This window comes from Mus caroli, chromosome 4 (genome assembly GCF_900094665.2).
Source record: "Mus caroli chromosome 4, CAROLI_EIJ_v1.1, whole genome shotgun sequence".
Taxonomy (NCBI): Eukaryota; Metazoa; Chordata; class Mammalia; order Rodentia; family Muridae; genus Mus; species Mus caroli.
Genome location: NC_034573.1, coordinates 99225256 through 99245843, shown reverse-complemented (window position 1 = coordinate 99245843; position 20588 = coordinate 99225256). Strand labels below are relative to the sequence as shown.

The following is a 20588-nucleotide window of genomic DNA, read 5'->3' as shown; positions in this document are numbered from 1 at the left end:
GTAAGAAAGTGGGAAGAAGGGCAGCTGTGGAGAGGCTAAGAGACTGTGGGAGCAGGAGAAAAGCAGGCCGGGAAGTGCCACATGGGCCAGGGACAAGTGTCTTCAGAGACACTGGAAATGAGTGGCCCCGATCCTCTAACGTGGTCAGGGAAGCTGAGGGCCAGCTATGAAAAGACGTTTGAGCCTTGCAGTTATTGGGCCTCTGTGAGGATTCTTCATCATTTGAAGAATGAGCAGTGGGCAAGGGGCATCAAGCAAACCAACGATGAGGGAGGCGAGGAGGAAGGCTGCAGACAGGTGGGCGGGCCCTCCTGAAGGCCTACATGTGAGAGTCCAGGGAAATGGGTCTGTCTGTTTTAGTGACCTGATTTCAGAGGTGTCTCTCTACTTTAACTCATGATTGGCTAACTGCAGTAAATAGCTACTTATATTTATAAAGTGCTGTCACATCCATGACACTTTTGACCCATGTAACAGTCCTGTAAAGTCATTACAATTATTTTCTCCATTTTGAAAATGGGAAAATTGAAGCTTCCGGAATTTAAAGTAACTTGCTCCGAGGCAGACAGGCAAATGATGAGCAACAGTGCTAAGACATTCCTTCCCGCGGTCTCCGCTTCCCACACCTGAAGGTCTGCAAGGCTGAAGGGAAGGTGTTGGCAGGGTCACACGCCTTCTGAAGGCTCCTTCTTAAAAGCTACCTGTGTTCCTTAGCTTGCAGTCCCCTTTCTCCATCTTCAAACGAGTGAATTAGAACTCTCCTCACACCCAGAGTCTCCCTGACCCCCCCCCTTCTGCTTCTTCCACACAGACACCATGTCCTAATTCAAGGGGCTCATGTGATTACCTTGAGCCCACTGTGGGAAATCAAGGCTTATCTAATCTCAGGTCCCTTAACCTGAATCACACCTGTAGGCCCCTTTGCCGTTTAAAGTAATGCAGTCACGGAGGTGATGCGAGTGTTTCTTGGGCACCATTTTGTCTCCCACATCCTCACTTGTGTTTACTGTTTCAGGCTTCCATGTTCTTGCTCCCTTATGCCAGTCTTCTCTCCTTGAGTAATTATCAACACTCAGGGGCAACACTGCCTCTTTTGTGGTATTCCCGGGTTAGTTGAGTTGACTCGTTTGTTCTTTAGGGCCTTTGGAGGCCCTCTTCAGTAAGATTCCAGGGCCCGTAAATAGCATCATGAGTCAGTGTGTTAGTCCCACCTGCAGATCCTTAGTGCAGGGCCCTGTTTTGCTCAGCATTCTGACCAGTGCCCAGCCCGGGCCTGGGATACACTTGGTATTTAGTAGTGTTTGTTAAATCAGCAAAGGGCTGCTTCCTGTGGGGAATTTGTCTTAACAATGTGTTAGGATGCAGAAACCCTTAACCTTAAACCCAGGGGACCTGACCCAGGTCATAAGACCAGCAGTGACACTGTTTACTTTAAAATATAAACTTCATGGAGCAAATAATGACTTTTTGCAGATCATTAACTTCCTTGATGTAGCTACTGACCAACTTGTAACCCTGGGGAAAGGTCGTGGAACCTCATTCTTTTTTTCATTGAAATCAGAGAAGGTAGGACTGTTTGATCACCAGAGGTGAGAGAGTAGGGCAAACGCTGGGCTGCTTCTGTATGCCCTTGACACCAGCCCTGCTTTCCGCCATACTTGTCAAGCTACTAGCCATCAGGACCTCAGGTCTTTACCTGCAAGACAGGGAATTGTTGCATCTTCTAAAGGTTGTTCTGGGCTTGTGGGAGTTAAGTTAGAGTCTCTGTTGGTCAGCTCTCCATCGCCATGACAATACCTAAGAATACCAGTTTAAAGGAGAGGAGATCCATGCACACCAGGGTCAGGGTTTCAGCCATGTTCACCTGGCTCCATTGCTCCCAAGCTGTGGAGAAGCAGAGATCATGGTGGAGACTGTGTGACTCCTCACCTCATGCTGCTCGCGCATCTCATGTGGTGAGAAAGAGACAGAGGAGCAGCCTTCCTTCAAAGGTGCATCACCATGATCTTCCACTTAGTCCCTCCCTCCTTCTAAAGCGTCCACCATTCCCCGAAGGCCCCCAGCTGGGGAGCGGTCTCCAGTGTGGGAACATTTGGCTGCACCACCACAGACTTGTGCAGTGCTAAGGAGCTCCCTAAAATTGGGCAGTGGTGGCGCACGCCTTTAATCCCAGCACTTGGGAGGCAGAGGCAGGCGGATTTCTGAGTTCAAGGCCAGCCTGGTCTACAGAGTGAGTGCCAGGACAGCAAGGGCTACACAGAGAAACCCTGTCTCGAAAAACAGAAAGAAAGAAAGAGCTCCCTAAAATAGTTTCTTACGACCTTAACACTCCCTTTGGGTTCAGCTCATGTTCGTCTACAAACTAGGCACTCAAGCTCGCTCTACTGCTGCCTCAGACAACCAGATTGCCCATCTCACTCTTGTGATGAGATTCTCGCCTCTTGTCAGCAGTGTTGTACCCCTCCCTCCAACCTGGCTTTTAGCCCTGCTTTTCCTTGGTCATTTTCTTAGACTGACACCTGCTATCCTCTGCACTGCTCTGAGCATCACTTTTGTGGGAGCTCTGTGGGATATGCTGGTCCCTGCAGGCTAAAAGCAGGGACTCCATTGCCCTGGCATGGTTGTCAAGCCCTCTGGCCTCCAGCTGTTTCTCGGGCCTGTCCTTTGCTAGTTGGAGATTTCTAAGAAGGTGCATTGCATCATCTCAGTAGGGCCGCAGTGGCCGCCATGGGAAGCCCTTATGCAGGCTATGAGAGTCACGGTGTTGTGTTCAGATCCTGTTCTCAGGACTCCCTAGCTGGGAGACCTGGGCAAATGACTCTACTGAGCTCCAGCTTGCCATTCATAAAAAGATACATTAGAGCTGTTTAGTTATTGTTAAGTAAAGGACTGGTCAGAATAGAGCCTGTGAGGTGGGCAGGAGCTGGGGAAGCAGAATCCACCTGAGTCCACAGCGTTACCGCCTCAGTGCCTTTGAATTCCCCTTGTTACTGCACGGCTTCTGCAACTGCATCTATATCTAAGTGTTAGCACAAAACTCATTTGGAAGCCAAGTGTATGTTTTAAAACTGACTGTTTGAGCCAGGTGTGGTGGCATACACCTGCAATCCAAGGACTCAGGAGACAGGCAGGTTGGAGGGTGAGTTCGAGGGCAGCCTGGTCTACATAGTGAGTTCCAGGATAGCCAGGGCTACACAAAGAAATCCTGTCTCGAACAACAACAAATGCACAACTAACAAAAATGGTTTGACTCAATTCAGCAAACACTACTTCTTTTGTGATAGCCTTGTGCTGTGGAGTGGGAATAATACCTCAGGATGTTGACAACTTCGAGCAGAGAGTTAGTGTAGGTCTGTGGTAGAACATTTGCCCAGAAAATATAAGGACCCTAGTTTGATCTCTAGCACAACAACAACAACAACGAATATTCCAGGCAGAAGGAGCCGTGTACGCTAAGACTCAGAAATGTGACAAAGCCAGAAAGCATGACCCAAAGCAGACAATTTTAATTTCTGTGGAAGAGCCGGGATGGCAGAGGGTGTCACAGGGGAGGGGCTATGCCCCAGTGGCCCCAGACATACAGAGCTCTCAGGCTATACTTAGACATTAACTTGAGGGCACTTTGCGATTCATATGCTCTCTCACTGTTTTATTCCCCTTCCCCTTTTTCTCAATGTCTTTCTCTCCCTCTTACGAGGCCAGTGTTTATACCACTGAGTGATACCCGTATCCTCACCAGATTCCCTTACAACAGTGTTACGGCTTCAGGTAGAAGATGAATTGGAAAGGACCAGGTCAGGGACAGAAATTGAGCATGACATGCTGAGCAAATGCTCTACCACTGACCAACATTGCCAGCCCCACCTAGAGTATCTACTACTGCTTTCACCTCCTCATGTAAGCATGTAACTGAGTAGACCCGGGAAAGGTGATTAGAATGTGTCAGGAGGTAGGATCGGAGAGAGATGGAGGAAGAGGAAGGGCGGTAGGAAGTGTTAAAGCGTAGACCTGTGTTTTAGAGTGAGCGGACAGGAGAACGTGAATGAGTGTGACAAACATGTTGAGGTTAGGTGTCCAGGAAGATGCTGGAGATATGGTCCCATGCCCAGGGGAACCCTTGGCTAGAGATACACATATTTGGAAGATGCCTGCTTTCAGGCAGAGGTTGGACCACAGGAGTAGGTAAGATTACTTGGGAAAGAAGCCAGGGACAGTGTCCAGGCTGGGATCCTCAAGTAATTAAGGGTTAGTCAGAGAATGTGCAGGCAGCAGACCTGGATGTGACAGATAGTATCCAAGAAGGATTGGAAGAAAAAAAGCTCAGAAGGAAGAAGGGCACAGTCTCTGGTGCCACAGAGGCTAACTCGTGCTGGGACAGAGAAGGCCCCTGGGTTTGACACAAAAGACTACATCTTTTGTGTTTTCCCTCAAACCTGGAGACCAGTGTGCCTTTTCTAGAGAGCAGAAGATACCGTGAGGACCAGGTGGTGGGCAGGCCCCGGCTCCACACACTGCTGCTGTTAAGGGCGCGGTGTAGAGTTGAAGTGATGACACAGAGGCCTGCCGCTCAGAAGACACCTCTGGTAATAATTTTGTCATACATCCTTTAAGACTTTTTTCTATGTGTATAAACAAATATGGTGTTTACATGTATCTACATATGTAAATTTTAAAATAAATATTGGCTCACGCTAAACGTACTCTTCTGTTTTAACTTTACTTGAGAAATGATTATCTATGGTTCTGTATGTAGAGCTACCTGACTATTTGCCTTTTCTGTTTGTTTGTTTGTTTGTTTGTACCTTTTGTTTTGTTTTTTTGGTTTTTCGAGACAAGGTTTTCTGTGTAGCCCTGGCTGTCCTGGAACTCACACAGTAGACCAGGCTGGCCTCGAACTCAGAAATCCACCTGCCTCTGCCTCCCAAGTGCTGGGATTGAAGGCGTGCGCCACCACTGCCGGGCTGTTTGTACCATTTTTATAGTGTGGATTTTTTTGAGACCAGGTCTTACTGTATAGCCCAGGCCGCTTCCTGAGTGCTGGGTTACTCATAGGTGTGTACTGGTGTGTGCAGCTTACTTATTCCAGTTTGGATGACTGTGCGCTGTCATCGTTGGAATGGCCCCTTGATGGTGAGCTCAGAGGTTGGTCCTAGCTTTTTCCTACTTCAGCCAGCATGTAGGGGATGTTTCTGTTCATGTGTTTTCTTTGCACACTTTGACAGGGTGAGCGAAAGCTGACCTGGATTGTCACTGTTCACCTCTGTCCCCAGGGTTGGGCGTAAAGCAGAGTCTCTGTGCCTGAGCCCTGCAATGCCATCTTTCGCTTTGTATTTTTATCTATTTCTCATTTTGGTGCTGGAAACTACAACCATAGCCTAGAAGATTCTCAGCACGTGTCCTCACCCTAGTCCTCTCTTAGCGGCCATCTTTGTGATTTTCACATTTACAACACTGACCAACAACATAAAGAACTGTCTGTGAGTTAATAGTCACAAGGACAGGAGGTTACCTCTAGAGAGGTTAGTGCAGTGGGGGCAGTCCTGCTTTTCGGTGATGCGTGTTTCAGAAGTGTTTGTTAGCTGGAAAAACACCTTCAGATGAGTCTAATGAGCACTACGCTTGTCCCCCGGTGTGAGAGAGGAGTGCAGATGAGAGCCCTTCATAAAGAGCTGCTTAAGCACGAGCTTACACTTGCTGTTGTGCACCCTTATCTTCTCTTCATCCCCAGGGCTCTGCTCACAGCACCTCTTACGAGTGGCGCCTGTTTGTTTCGAGCCCTGCATGACTTGGGCCTGGCCTAGAACCTTGGCAAGTGTCCTGAGAAGAGTGAGTGAGTCGAGCAGGTTGGGGCTGTGCCTTTGGCATAACTGGGGAGATGGTTTGACTGATGCTCAAACCGAACTCTCTGCTTCCCTTTGTTCAATAACTCTCTTAATACACATTAAATCCGTGCTTCTCCATCTCCCTCTCAGATGGGATCTCGAATTGTTAACTAAGCTGCCCTCAAACCTGGTGGGCTTAAGTGATGGATCGTCCATCCCGCCTCAGTCTCCTGAGGAGCTGCAGGCACGTGCTGTCACGTCCAACTTTATATTCGATTCTTAACTATTTATGTTCCTGAGCCTTATTTTCTTTCATAGCTCCACCCATTTGTTTTAGTGTAACTTCAAGTAATGTTGCTTTATCATGTGCTCTGATCCCTTAGAAGCCATCTGCAGTAGATTAACCTCTCTGGGAAACAGTAGTGTTCTGTGCTCTTGTGCAGTATAGTTCCAAAGCTAGGCTAGAAATACTTGTGTTCTATTAAAACTACCTACTGTAGTTCTTTTCCTTGCTTTTTTTCTTTCTTTGTGCGTGTGTGTGTGTGTGTGTGTGTGTGTATTTGTTGAGACAAGGTTTATCTGCGCAGCCATGGATGTCCTGGAACTCACTCCGTAAACCAGACTGGCCTCTAACTCAGAGATTCAACTGCCTCTGTCTCCCAAGTACTGGGTTCAAAGGCGTGCACCACCACTGCCCGGCTGTGAATTTTTTTTAAATTGAGATCCTGTTAAATCTACAGTCTCCCTCTCCTCCTCTTCCTCCTCCTCTTCCTTTTCCTCCTCCTCCTCATTCTCCTCTTCCTCTTCTTCTTCCTCTTCCTTTTAAATAAGGTCTCATGTAGCACAGGCTGGTCTCAAACTTCAGATGTAACCAAGGATATGAGCTTTTGGTGTCCTGCCACCAATCCTAGTATTAACCTCACAGCCTCGAGTTGCCGCCCCCAGTTTGCAAATCAGTTTCTCTGCTGGTGTTTGACTTGTGTGTTTCTTTCCAGCCTTCTGTGTGATATATTCTATATTGTTTAGATCGTGTGTTAAGTGCTTTAGTCAAATATGTGTTCCTGAGGGTCGAAGCCAGCCTGCTCTTGCTACTGTGCTCACCAACGGAGGCCCAAAGACGAGTGTTCCCCAAGAGGCTCTTTTGGTGAGCAAGAGCTGACTGGCAGATAGGTACAGTACACACTAGTGATCATTCTGATCACAAGGTGCAGGGTGGGTAACTAAGCACAGCTGTGGTAACTAAGGAAGACTTCCTGGAGGATGGGTCCTGAATGAGTCTTAAAAGCTGAAAGCTAACCAGCTGAAGAGGGGTGGGAGCATTCCAGGCAGAATGCTTATAGGGATGTGTGCTCCAAAGTAAAGAGACAAAATATATTCAAGCACCTCAGGCGCTCACGAGCAGCTGGTGTAGGATGGCAGAAGAGGGCAGCTGGAAATGCAGCTAGGGAGTGGGTGGGAGGATGGCAGATTGCGAAGGGACTCCTGCGAAATCAAACTTATGTTTTGCCGGGGGAGGGGGGGGATTCTTTAAAAGAGAAAATACAGTGTAGAGAGATAGCTCAGCAAATAAAGGCACTTGTCACCAAGCCTAACAAACTGACTTTGGTCTCTGGGACCCACATGGTGGACAAGAGAGCTTTAACTCCACAGCTGTCCTCTGACCTCCAGATGTGTGCCATGATATGCAAAGAAGACCCCACACCCACACAAACATGCCATGCACTAAGCATAGTAAATAAATGTCAAAAAATTAAAAAGACAAAATAAGGAGATTTGTCACCATGGGTAGTGACACCACTGGTAGGGCCACTGTGGGTAGTGTCACCATGGGTAGTGACACCATGAGTAGTGTCACTATCAGTAGTGATACTGTGGATAGTGACACCGTAGGTAGTGACACCATCATCAGTGTGGGTGGTGACAGTGAGGGTAGTATGGATCTCACAGAAGGAATACTGAGGAGCAGCCGAGTCCACTCTAGCTGCTCGGATGGACAACGCAGGGGCTCCTGAGCTCAGCAGACTCCATGGCTCCAGCACAGGCGTCAGTGAACATCTCTGCAACGTCTACATGTTTTTGTAGTTAGTCAAAATGTGGGTTTCATGCTTAATCAAATTAACAACTCCCTAGTATAATTTAATATTCAGTGTATATCCATATTCTTGTTTATTTCAAAATACCCTTTATGTGGTTCTGTCCAGGATTTAGGTCACACATCCACTTGGTAACCAGGACTCAGGTGCTGAAGCTGTCCTTTTGTAAACAGTGCCATTGGCTGAAGCAACCCTGTCCGTTGTCTTATAGAACGTCCATGTGTTAGCTTCTTCCTCTCGCACAGGTTTCCTGGAGCCTGGGAGGTAGCTTTGAGTGGTCCGTGGACTGTGGTTCCTATTTTTCTCTGAGAGGGACGAGTAGAACTAGTCATAGGCAGAGATGTCAGGTCCTTTGTCTCAGCCCCTCTCATTGGGGTCAAGACACAGACGATGGCAGTGCACCCCACCCCCACCAAGTCCCCATCAGCCTTTCCTTATACTGGTCATTGTTTTCTGACTGCATCGTTTATCAGGGCCTATAAATGTCTTCTGTTTATATTAGTTGAATAAAAAGTGTTCTTTTAAGTGCATGCTGAAAGGAGCCTGATATGGCTGTCTCCTGAGAGGCCCTGCCAGAGCCTTACAAATACAGAGGCGGATGCTCACAGCCAACCATTGGACTGAGCGAGAGGTTTCCAGTAGAGGAGTTAGAGAAGAGACTGAAGGAGTTGAAGGGGTTTTGCAACCCCATAGGAAAAACAACACATCAACCAACCAGACCCCCCAGAAATCCTGGGGACTAAGCTATCAGCAAAGGAGTACACATGGCTCCAGCTGCATATGATGCAGAGGATGGCCTTGTCATGCATCAGTGGGAGGAGAGGTCCTTGGTCCTATGAAGGCTTGATAGATGCCCCAGTGTAGGGGAATCAAGGGTGGGGAGGTGGGAGTGAGTGGATGGATGGATGGAGGAACACCCTCATAGAAGCAGGGGAGGGAGGATGTGATAGGGGGTTTCTGGGAGGGAGGGAGGGAAACTGGGAAAGGGACATTTGAAATATAAATAAAGAAAATATCCAATTTTTTAAAAATAGTGGTTTTTTAGGGTCTGGTGTGTGTGTGTGTGTGTGTGTAAGAGAGAGAAAAAGAGACAGGGAGACAGACAGAGAGAGACACACACACAGAGACTAAGAGACAGAGACAGAGAATCAGTTGGTGAAGTGTTTACTGTGCAAGCATGAAGATCTATGCCTCAGTCACCAGAACTCACACAGCCAGGGATGGCAGCTGCCTCCTGGGGACAGAATGATCCCTAGGACTTGTTGGATAGTCAGACTTACTGAAGCAGTCAGCTTCAGGTTCAAAACAGATCCTGTCTCCAGAAGTAAGGACAGAGGGACTGGAGAGAAGGCTCAGTGGCTAAGAGCTCTTCCCCTTGCAGGGAACTGGGTTTGGTTCCCAGTACCCACATGGCAGCCCATAGGCATCTGTAACTCCAGTTCCAAAGGCTCTGATCTCTTCTGACTTCACAGGCACCAGTATATACATGGTACACAAATACAAATATGAGCATAAACAAGCACTCATACACGTAATAATAAGTTAAGTAGCAATGATAAAATGGAGAAGCAGTTGAGAAAGGTATCCAGACACCAGCCTCTAGCCTTCATGCATGCCCACACAATCAACTACCTGCAGAAACATGCATGTAACACCCATGCCACCAAGAATAGTCTTTTAATAAATAGTAATTTTTTTTTCTTAAAATACAATAAGATTCCTGCCGGGCAGTGGTGGCACACGCCTTTAATCCCAGCACTTGGGAGGCAGAGGCAGGTGGATTTCTGAGTTCGAGGCCAGCTTGGTCTACGAAGTGAGCTCCAGGACAGCCAGGACTATACAGAGAAACCCTGTCTCGAAAAACAAAACCAACAAAATAAAAATATATATATATAGTAAGATTCCAAAAAAGATAAATGTTGAATTCGTTCTCTTTTATTGCAATTTTGGAACCTTCCCCTTCTGTTGTTGTTTGAGACAAGCTTTCACTAACCTTGACTGGTCTAAACTCCCTACTTAGACCAGGCTGGTCTTGAACTCCGCAAGATCTGCTGCCCTGGCCTCGCCTCCTGAGTGCTGGGTCTAAAGGCATGGGCCACCATGCCCGCCTTCTCTGTTCTTTCTGACTGACTTGCTACATTGGCCAGTTCAGTCCCCGGGGATTGTCTCATTTCACCTCCATGAAACACACCTCGCTTGCACAGAAATCTGCATCTTTGAGTATGTGAGTCCTCCTCAGGGCCACACAGCAGCCTGTCGAGACCTGTGTAAACCTCAGTTGTTTCATTTTACCAGTAAGGATGCAGGAGCCAGACACAGGGGTGAAAGCCTGCTATCTCAGAGGCAGAGAAAGCACACAGCTGACCTTTCTCCTCAGCCAGCAGCCCAGTAGGAATGTCATGCCTGGTTCAAAAAAAATATCTTCATACTGATGTCTCTCCCTTCTACTCCTGTGTGTCTCTATCCGTCGTCCTCCTGACTCCCTCTTACTCTGTTTTTTTCTTAATAACCCTCCGTTCACTTCCTGTCAGCGGGTCTCCTCCTCTTGACCCATGGTTGACTTTATTAAATCCTTTTTACAATATTCAAACAGAAAGCTCTTGGCTTAAAGGTGTGTGCTAAGGCTGAGCCACACCACAACTAGAAACAGGTTTTTCTGGTGACTAACACAATCTTGGCTTCAGAGTGTGATGGGATATCCTGCAGCACTGCCTTCCAGGAGACAGAGCTGTATGTATTTCCTTCTGATTCTCTCCGATTCTCTCCTGCTCTAGGTCATGCTGTGAACAAGATGCGCAAGCACTCCGACCCAGAGGTGGCCAGTCTTGCCAAAGAAGTTTACACTGAGTGGAAGACTTTCATTGAAAAACATTTGGACAGACCTTCTATTGAAGTCCGGAGCGATCCAAAAACTGAGTCATTTAGAAAAAATGCCCAGAAATTACTTTCAGAAGCCTTGGAATTGAAGGTAAGGTCCTGCTTGAACTGTGATTGTGGGGCTCCTAATGAAATGAGCCTGTGTTCCCAGGATGGGCTCTCGCCTTCATCAGGCCCAGTCTGTAGTTATTCTCAGGGCTGGAGATGTCTCAGCAGTCAAGAGCACCACTTGATGCTCTTGCTGTGGGCTCAAGTGTAGTTCCCAACACCCCACTGGTTGGCTCACAACCACCTGCATAACTACAGCGCCAGGGACCTGACCCCTCTTCTGACCTTTTAGGCACTCAGTGCACAAGCACATACAGATGCATAGACACATGCACATACACAAAAATGTTGAGCTCTTCAACAAACTAAATTCAACTGGTAGGTTATTCTTTAAGGAATCTGGATTTGTAAGCATTTGGGGAGACAGTGTTGCACGTAGGCTTTGGAACTACCACGACCCAGGCTCCAGTTCAGATGTCCATTGTGTACCTCAGACATATTCCTCAGCATCGCTGAGGCCCATGCTCACCTGTGACAGACTCGGAATCCGACCACCTAAGTTCTTGGGAAACTTCAATGAACAGTTTATATAAGGAAATAGTCTGTGGTGCCACTGATTAGATACCAGGATCCCAGAAACACATCTAGAGGGGACGAGAGAAGTGGCTCCACAAGGTTGTTCCCTGACCTGGCCTCCATGTGAACCCCATGTGCCCACGCACATCATGCACAGCCCATCCACGAAGAGATGACAGCAAACCCTTTAGTGAAGGAACTCAGAGCCTGGCCTACACGATCCGTCTGCCGCTGCAGCTCCTTTCTGTCTCAAGTGTTTCTCCAGGCAAGGAAGCAAACAGACATACAGTGTATTGTCCACGCTTTTAAAGAAGGACTTGGGGTCTTTAAAAGTGAAAACTTAAAATACCAAGTGAAATAGATACAGAAAGAAAAAACCAGTTTTACCATTGAACCTGCCATCTAGAGATAATGTTGTTAACATTTTGGTGTGTTTTCTTTTATGGTGAATTATTATAGTTTTTTAATGAAATGTCAGACAAGCTATGGTTATCCAAGATTTATTTAGGACAAATTATTTGCCAAATGTCCCATAAGATATTTTTATTGATTATTTAAATAACCTCCCAGAAAATTGACATAATTATTTATATTTGTGTTGTCTCGTGAACCTTGCTCAATCTCAATTACTGTCATTTTATATGTCCTGTTCTGTGCATCTTTATTTCTCATGTATATGAGCTCTACTGTCTGTCTGATAGTGCAGAGACTCACTATGCTGTAAGATAGCTTAACTTTTTCTAAAGGAAGCTTTGAGATGAATAATGAAGAGAGAAAATGTGAAAGTTGTAAGTAATTTTCTAGAGTATCGATTAGCCAACAGACTCGATATTTTAAATAAAGCTTATTTTTTAAATAAACCAGGATTACTGCCGAAACATACAGTGCGGTCTATAATACGTAGTTAATGTGGTGGTAAATATCAGTTCCCTGTGGTATCTTTTTAAGTAAATGATAATAACGAAGCCATGCTTGTAAGGATTAATGAGCAGTTTGCCTGCTATATTAAACTCCATAATAATTATCCTTTTAGTTTATCCATTAATTATCCTTTAAATGGCACATCAAGTGGTAAGCGCTCAAGTGTTGCAAAGTGAAGTTTAAAAAGTGATACATTCGTTAGAGCTCTCTGACATAATTGGAGAGAATATCAGGTTCAGTAGAGCTGAGAGGGTTTGTTCCCAAGGAGTAGATTTCAAAAATTTGAAGTATGTAACTTACTCAAAAAAAAGTATGCTTCTTCCTGGCTCAAAAAAGAAGAACAAACACCCGGCCTACCTTGCGTAAACAGCCTTGATGGTAGTTTTTAGTTTGATATGTCCAAAAGATTGACACAAATCCTTTTACATAATTACATAAGTTAGCCTTCACACCTGTCATTTCTGTACTGCGGTCAGTCCACAACCCACCTGACCCTCGTCTCTGACAGTCACCAGTGCTGGTTGCGTCTGCATCAGACAGCAGGGCTCTGTAAACGCGCTTCATCACACAGTAGTAAACCTGAGTCGCCAGCCCAGCAACCAGAACTTTTTCCATTTATCCTAGCATGTGTTTTTGCAAATCCCAAATCTCCCGTGTTTCTGTTTCGGCTCATGCTTTAACTGTGGAAGTCATGTGTGAAGAATGCGCACCCCCGAAGGTTCACTCTTTATCACGCTGCAGACCTTGCTTTCCATGTTCATGGCTTCCTTCCTTGTTCCTGGAATAATGGACCAGACGAATACGATGCTGTTGCTGAAGCCAGCCCGTTCCCTTTCCCCTTCCCTTCCAGGGTCTTTGTTCTCCCCAGTCCTTTAGATCTCTCCTCACACGAGCATCCCCTGGCGACTCATTCTCTTACGTCCCTTTCCTCATTATCCACTCTCCTTCCTACCTCACACACGGCCTGGGATCATTTTCCTATTATGTTATTTAAAAAAATGAACCTGATTCTAAAGCGAGCCATATCATTAAGAGTTTAGACACTGGTTGGTGGCCCAGTTGGTCGCAGATGGTGCTAATGAGGTCCAGCTCAGGGGTGTATTCTCACACAGGACTGTTGGCTTTTTTTTTTCCTTTGTTTAATGGATTCATGGATTCAGACTGTGCCCCTGGCTTTGACCAGCTCTCTCACAAATGTGTCCAGTGGTCAAAAAGAAGTGTGGGGAAGTGTGTACAAATCCAGTTGTACTAAAGTTTGCCTCCGGTGAATATATACAGATCAACAAATATGGGATCTGCTAGGTGCCAGGGGATCGTACAAGCCTGAAGAATTGCCTCCTTGTTCTAAAGAGCTCCCCCTCCCCTGGCTTAGAGCTTGTGAGTGACAAATAGAACTATAAGGCTTGCAGAAAGAGTGACCCTTGGGAGCAGTTGGTGTGCACACACAACAGTATGATCTGGGAACTCAAGGTTTCATGAAAAAGATGTCAGGTGAGCCCGCTGTTATAAGAGGGGTAGAATTTTATGAACTAGAAAACAAAATGGAACTCTAAATTTACATTTTATCTGCTATGAGACTGATACTATTAAAAGTACAGGAGAAAGGGGAAGTGTGAACAGGGAGAAACAATATTCACTCAACAGGTATTTGTCAAGCATGTACTATGCACCTACATCTGCAGTGGGCACAGAAAACTAGGAAGTGAGTCTTGTGTACCAGGTCAGCCCAGAGGTGCTCACGGTCTGCTGGGGAATAAACGGACAGTTAGAGCAGCATGTGGAGTCTTCGCACAGAGGGTAAGGTCAAGAGAGTTCACAGACATGGTGATTGAGTGTGGAGCCATGTCTTGCCAAGACCACTCCTCTGAGACATAGCTCACTGTGTTCCCCCAGCTCTTGCCAGTTGGTCCAGAATTGGACAACTGAGTAATACACGCTCCGCCTACAGGCACCATTAGATAACACCAGCTTCTCCATCCTAAGAAAACTAAGAAAACAGCACAAGCCAGGCCGTGGTGGTACACACCTTTAATCCCAGCACTCGGGAGGCAGAGGCAGGCAGATTTCTGAGTTCAAGGCTAGCCTGGTCTACAGAGTGAGTTCCAGGACAGCCAGGGCTATGCAGAGAAACCCTGTCTCGAAAAAAAAACAAACAAACAAAAAAAAAAGGAAAAAAAAGAAAAAAGAAAACAGCACAAGTGTTGAAACAGAAGGTGTGGTTATGAGGGTGACCACCACCCCTGGCCGTATCGACCCTGGTTATCTGTGCCAGGTGCCATCCCCTTTCAAGTCCGGGATTAGGGTTTGGGGGTATTACAGAGAAGTGCAAGTTGTGGGGAGAGAATATGTGGAATGGGGAGAGAGAACTGAGCAGTAAGAGTTGGTGGTGACGTGGTTCAGGGCAGGAAGCAGAGCCCAGTGGGACAGGCTGTCTTGGTTGCCTCCTGTAGCTGTGATAGACACCATGGTGAAGAGCAGCTTGCAGAGGAAAGGGTTTCTTTAGCTTACACGTCCCAGTCTGATGGAGGTGTCCCCTCAACTGAGGTTCCCTCGTCCTAGATGACTCCAGCTTGTGTCAAACCGACAAAGAACCAACCAGCACAGAGACCATGATCTCTGTTACAAAGACAGGAGCTGGTGACTGCACCCAGTAACTGCCTCAGGTTTGGGTTGCGGGGGGCAGGTGTCTTGTTCCCATTCCCACCCAGTCAGCAGATACGCCTCACAGAAATATCCCTCTTTCTCAGGGTCCCAAAGAGACTGAATCCTTCACCCAGAAGCACCCATCTGTCACCTAAAGCACCGTTAGGACCCGGTGGGACAGAGTCCACACTGAACGGGTTTGGATCAGTCAAAAGTAGCTTTCATTCAGGCAGGGAAGCTATCTAGACAGCTGGGCTTTGTATGTGGCACCTTGTATGCATCTCTGTCTTTACTCCAACTGCCCTGAACTACTAGGTGTGCCTGTTGTCCGTTACACTCCTGCACAGCCCTGGCCATGCTGCCCCAGCTCCACCCTTTGCTTTGTTTGCTTATATTTTGACATAATTTTCCTCTAAAGCTCAGGCTAGTCTTGAACTGGCTTGTCTTGCCTTGGACTCCTAAGAGTTAGGATATACACCACTGTGCCCGGGGCTGATGTCCTATGGCTACATTATCTATATGTGTTACATACTCTCTCTTCTCTTGCTCTCTGATGGTGGTGGTGGTATTTTCTAGACAGGAGTTTCTCTGTGTAGCCTTGATTGTCTTGGAACTCACTGTGTATACCAGGCTGGCCTCAAACTCAGAGATCTGCTTACCTCTGCCTCCTGAGTGCTGGGATTAAAGGCACTACCACCATGATGTCTGAGAACAAGCCATCTTTCTGTGCTGTGAGTGTCCAGAGGGGAATAGGATCTTTTGCGCTGGATCCCCCAGATCAGACCTGAGAGAGTAGTGACTGCTGAATGGTGCATATATGAGGGTCCAGCTATCTGAATGTGTGTGTGTGTGTGTGTGTGTGTGTGTGTACATGTGTGCTTCATTTCCGTGGCATGGCTGTGACCTGTTGTGGAAACAGAAGCATGCCCTCTTCCTTTGATAACCACTCCCCCTTTTTATAAAAGCTTCCTTGCACATTAAACTAAGCAAACCTTAGCATTTGGTGACTAATGGATTTCATCCTGGGTGATAGAAGGAAGACGGGCGTGCAAGCCAGTAGGCAGCACTCCTCCGTGGTCTCTGCTCCAGCTTCTGCCTCCAGGTTCCTGACTTCCTTTGATGATGAACAGTGATGTGGAAGCCTAAGCCAAATAAACGCTTTCCTCGCCCAAGTTGCTTTAGTCTTGGTGTTTGTCACAGCAATAGAAACTCTTGCCGAGCCCGGTGTCATGGCCACACTAAGTGCCTAAGAAGGGCTGAAGAGGGAGAAATGAACTGGTCTGGGCTGTGACTACAGCTCAGTGCTGGAGCCTGTGCCTAGCACGTGTAAGGTTCCCAGTTCAGTGTCCAGCACCAGTCAGTACATAAGTAAATGGGATTCCTATTTGGAAGGATTTTTTACCAGGGGAACTGCAGTGTGTTGTGACAGTGATCAAGGAACGCTGAGGACATTGTTGCACCCTAAAGAACTCTCAGTCTTTGCACTAAGGTTTTTTTTATTTTCCGTGTGTGTGTGTGTGTGTGTGTGTGTGTGTGTGTTGGAGTAGGGGTTGCTTAAGCTTGACATACCAACATAGCAGAGTGTCATGATTAGGATTACTGTTGCTGTGATGAAACACCCTGAATTACAGTTCACTTAGGGAAGCCAAGGCAAGAATTCAAGCAGGGCAGGAACCCAGAGGCAGGAGACACAGAGGCCGTGGAGGGGTGCTGCTTACTGGCTTGCCTCCCCTGGCTTGTTCACCCTGCTTTCTTACAGAACCTAGGACCACCAACCCAGGGTGGTACTACCCACAGTGGACTAAGCCTTACCACAAAATAAGAAAATGCTCTTACAGCCAGGTGTAAGGTGGCACATGCCTTTCTTTAATCCCAGCATTTGGGAGACAGAGGCAGAGGCAGAGGCAGAGGCAGAGGTAGGCAGACCTGAATGTGAGCCCAGCCTGGTCTACAGAATGAGTTCCAGGACAGCCAGAGCTACACAGAGAAACCCTTTCTTTAAAAAACAAAAGAGGAGGAGGGAGGGAGAGAGAGAGGGAGAGAGAGAGAGAGAGAGACAGACAGGCAGGCCATACAGACTTGCCTGCAGCCTGACCTTCCGCAGACATTTTCAGTTAAAGCTCCCTCCTTCAGATGACTACCTGGTGTTAAATTGACATAAACCAGCTGAGTGATTCCTAGGGAAAGGCAGCCCTGGTTACTAGGAGGTGGGCCTGGAAAAGTGGGTTTGGTTGAAAGTTCCTGACCAGCCAAGGAGGCTGCCCTTGATTAGGTCTGTGACCTCGGCCTGGCCCGGCCCTGGGGCAGATCACCCGCACTGTTACAGACCCTGTCCAGTTGGCTTCCCCATGCAGACTCAGCCAAGGAGTGTCTCTGCTGAAGGGAAGACTCTTGAACTCGGGAGTCAGGCTGCGTCCAGCCCTGCCTCTTCAGTTGTGAAACTCCTCCTCAGATGTAAAACGTGGTAATCAGTTACGAATATTAAACGTGAGCATGATTTATAAACTGCTCTGTAAGCATCCCAGGATCCAGACCAGCACATCTAAGATGTTATATGAAGTTAAAAGGCACGTTTAAAACAAAGAGGTACGCATCGTCACTCTGATTTATTATCCTTGGGTCCCCGCTTCCTGGTTGGTAAAGCGCAGGGCCTGGTGCCGGTTTCCTGTTATAATGGCAAATATTACCACCCGGCAGGGGTTGTGAATGAGGTCCCTGTCACAAAGCACATGGCCTTGTTCCTTAATTGCCAGGGTGGAATTAATTTGCTCTTCCTGTTTCTCTTGTGACAGGAAGTAGATGTCCTTGAATTTCAGTTGATTAATGGAAGCCCCAGAGCAGAGAGCGCCAGCCTCTCTTGCTTTAATCCTTATGCAACGCAAGGCCCTAATTTGATAATTTTGCTGTTTTTCAGATGGATCACCTACTGGTTGAAAATATTGAGCGGGAAACGTTTCATCTCTGCTCCCGGCTCATTAACGGGCCTTACCGGAGGACGGTGCGCGCTCTGGTCTTCACATTAAAGCACCGAGCTGAGATCCGGGAGCAGGTGAAGAGCGGAGCGCTGCCGGTAGGCACGTTTGTACAGACCCACAAAAAGTGACCCGGGGACGGGCCCAGCACCGGGCCTCGCGTCACCATTCAAAGCCTCTTTTGAGTTTGGGTGATGCGGATGTTGGCTGTGCTGGATATTCCCATGGTGCCATTCCTTCAGACAGAACGTGGGGAGCCCTGGGAGATAGGCCTGTGGGGGCGGCTTCATTAGCTGCCTTGCGCTGGCGCTGCCTGACGGGATGAACGGGGCTGTCACTGGGAAGTGCCATCCAGTCACCAGCACCCAGCACAATGGAAGGGTGACAGGTCTCACTGTGAGCTTGCCAAGGACACCTCTAAACTCCCCCATGTCAGCAGATGGAGTTACCACTTTATTTCGCCAGCCTGCAGGTAACTGAAACTCAATTACCGCTGCTCCTCATGCGGTTCCATCCCCCTGAGTTTAGACAGCTCCGAAGCCTCTCAGAACTCCCGTCTGCTCTCTTTGCTCTACCCCAGGGGTGAGCCCACTGGAGCCTGCGACCAGCCCTGCTTGCCACCGCTCACTTATCTGAGCCTTTCAGCTCTCCCTGGAAGACCTTCGGGGATGGGCTCCTGAGCCCCCATGCTGGGGCCTCTAATGAGGAGCTGGCCTGAAGCCTCCCTGCACCTCGGGGTTCATTTGAATACAGCCTCTGTTGAAGGTGCATAATGAAATTTCTCTCGCAGTGACTTAACTGCTGTAAGAAAAAAAATGCATCTGTGAGGATTTTCAATGAAATACATCTATACATGTCTGCTTGGATGATTATGTAAATGGTATTTGCTCTTTAAAAAGTAATAATAAACTGAGATGTACTAAAACAAGAGGCATAGTTTCCTCCTTGAAGCATACTACAGAGCTGAGTGTGATGGCTCCTGCCTGTAATCCCAGCACTCTGAGGCAGGAGGATTGCTATGCATTTGAGGCCACTTTGGGCTATGTAGCGAGTACCAATCTAGTTGGAGCTACATAACAAGACTCAAATTCCAAAAAGGGGATGGGGGCGGGGAGGAAAGAGGAGGTTGGAGCAGGAAAAGGGAAAGAGCATGGACAGAGTAAATGGGGTAGAAAGGAGGCGGCTGGTAAAGTTCATGGTGGGATGAGAACTGGAGGGAGGCCAGGTTGATGGCCCACACCTTTATCCTAGCACTTTGGAAGCAGAGGCAGGCCAGCCTGTTCTACACAGTGAGTTCCAAGATAGCCAGGGCTATATAGTAAGATCCTGTCTCAAAACACACGCAAACACATACACAGAACCTGAAAAAGATAGCAAGGCCAGAGGAAGACTGTAAACTGGTGTGTGGAAGCAGAGAGAGGGAGAGAATGTGCGAAGGAAAGGGATTGTTTGCAAAGCAAGGATGGAAGGGTCAGGGGAGGATGCTGTCTGCATTGCAAGTGTTCCCTGGTCTGAGATGAGTGATATGGGGCTTATAGTTCTTCACCCCTGCTCACTTCTCCCTCCCAGCTGGATCTGTCCAGGAGTGTTGCTCTTGCTACCCCAGGGGGGAGGGGAGAGAGGGAGAGGGGATAGGGTGCTGGCTCAAGAAGGGAAGGCCACTGTTGCTCAAGCAGGAAGCAGAAGCTCAACCACATGGGGTGGGGGAGGGCGGGCGCAGGGAGTGGGGACCTTGTCAGGGACCACCGAGTGGGAAGTGACCACGGTGGGCCCAGGCAGCGTCCAGCAGGAAGCGTTACAGCTCTTGTATGACAGAAGCTCTCAGAAGACCCTTGGAGTAATTTTCACACCGTTGTGTTATGCCTTCTGGATAGGGTCTTATGTAATATACATTTTGGGGTGGATTAAGGGTCTGACAGCAGATGCTTTCTATCGGCTTGGTCTGAGATGTTAGGGACGCCTCATCTGCACATGGAAGGACTTGGGATGCTGCACCTACGTGACCAATCCTCTCCATGGGTGTCGTGGTCACATGACAGGGGAACAGGTGAAGCACTTACCATCCTCTGGTATGAGGTGCCGGGCTTCCGAGTCCACACAGCCTTACCAAATTTCCTGGCACGGTCCGTTGCCCCGCAGATAACCATGAGTACAATTTCTCTTCCTTACATATATCCTGTAGCACTTTAACCTGGTCTAGGTCTGAGAACATAGCTCACAGGAGAGCGCTCGCCTCGCTTATACGAGGCCCTGAGTTTGTTAGATCCCCAGTGCCACAGAACAGAGAACCTTTGCCTTATTTCCCTGTCTTCACTGATCACTCTTCGTATTTCACATGTCTGTTGTGAGGTGGTCTTGCCACGCAGCCCACACTGGCCTGAAACTTGAGCTGCCCCTGCCTCAGCCCCTTAAATGCTGGGAGGCTTTTAAGTTAAATCTTATTTGCTGCTTTGTGTCTCTACTCTTTCTGCCCACTTGGAGAGCTTCCAGTTCCTGGAAGTAGTGTTTGAGTTTTCCTCCCTTCTGAGTCTCCAGTACCAGGAACAGAGCCTGGTGCCAGTAAGGTGTCCATAGCTGTTGACTGTATAATAGAGCAACTCGCAGTGAGAAAAGAGGAGCGGTTCGAATCAAATCAG

General features: G+C 47.7%; 1 protein-coding gene across 2 annotated transcripts in view; it reads left to right on the top strand.

Moving 5' to 3' along the window:
- The window catches only part of Tceanc2 (transcription elongation factor A N-terminal and central domain containing 2), a 38825-nt gene extending 19943 nt beyond the window's left edge, over nucleotides 1-18882 (top strand). For both annotated transcript variants that reach the window (XM_029476141.1, XM_021160377.2), the window contains exons 4-5: nucleotides 10690-10883; nucleotides 17895-18882. In XM_029476141.1, the coding sequence (XP_029332001.1) occupies nucleotides 10690-10883; nucleotides 17895-18083 (383 nt within the window). In that variant the 3' untranslated portion in view covers nucleotides 18084-18882. The remainder of the gene's footprint in view (nucleotides 1-10689; nucleotides 10884-17894) is intronic.
- The last annotated feature ends 1706 nt before the right edge of the window (nucleotides 18883-20588 follow it).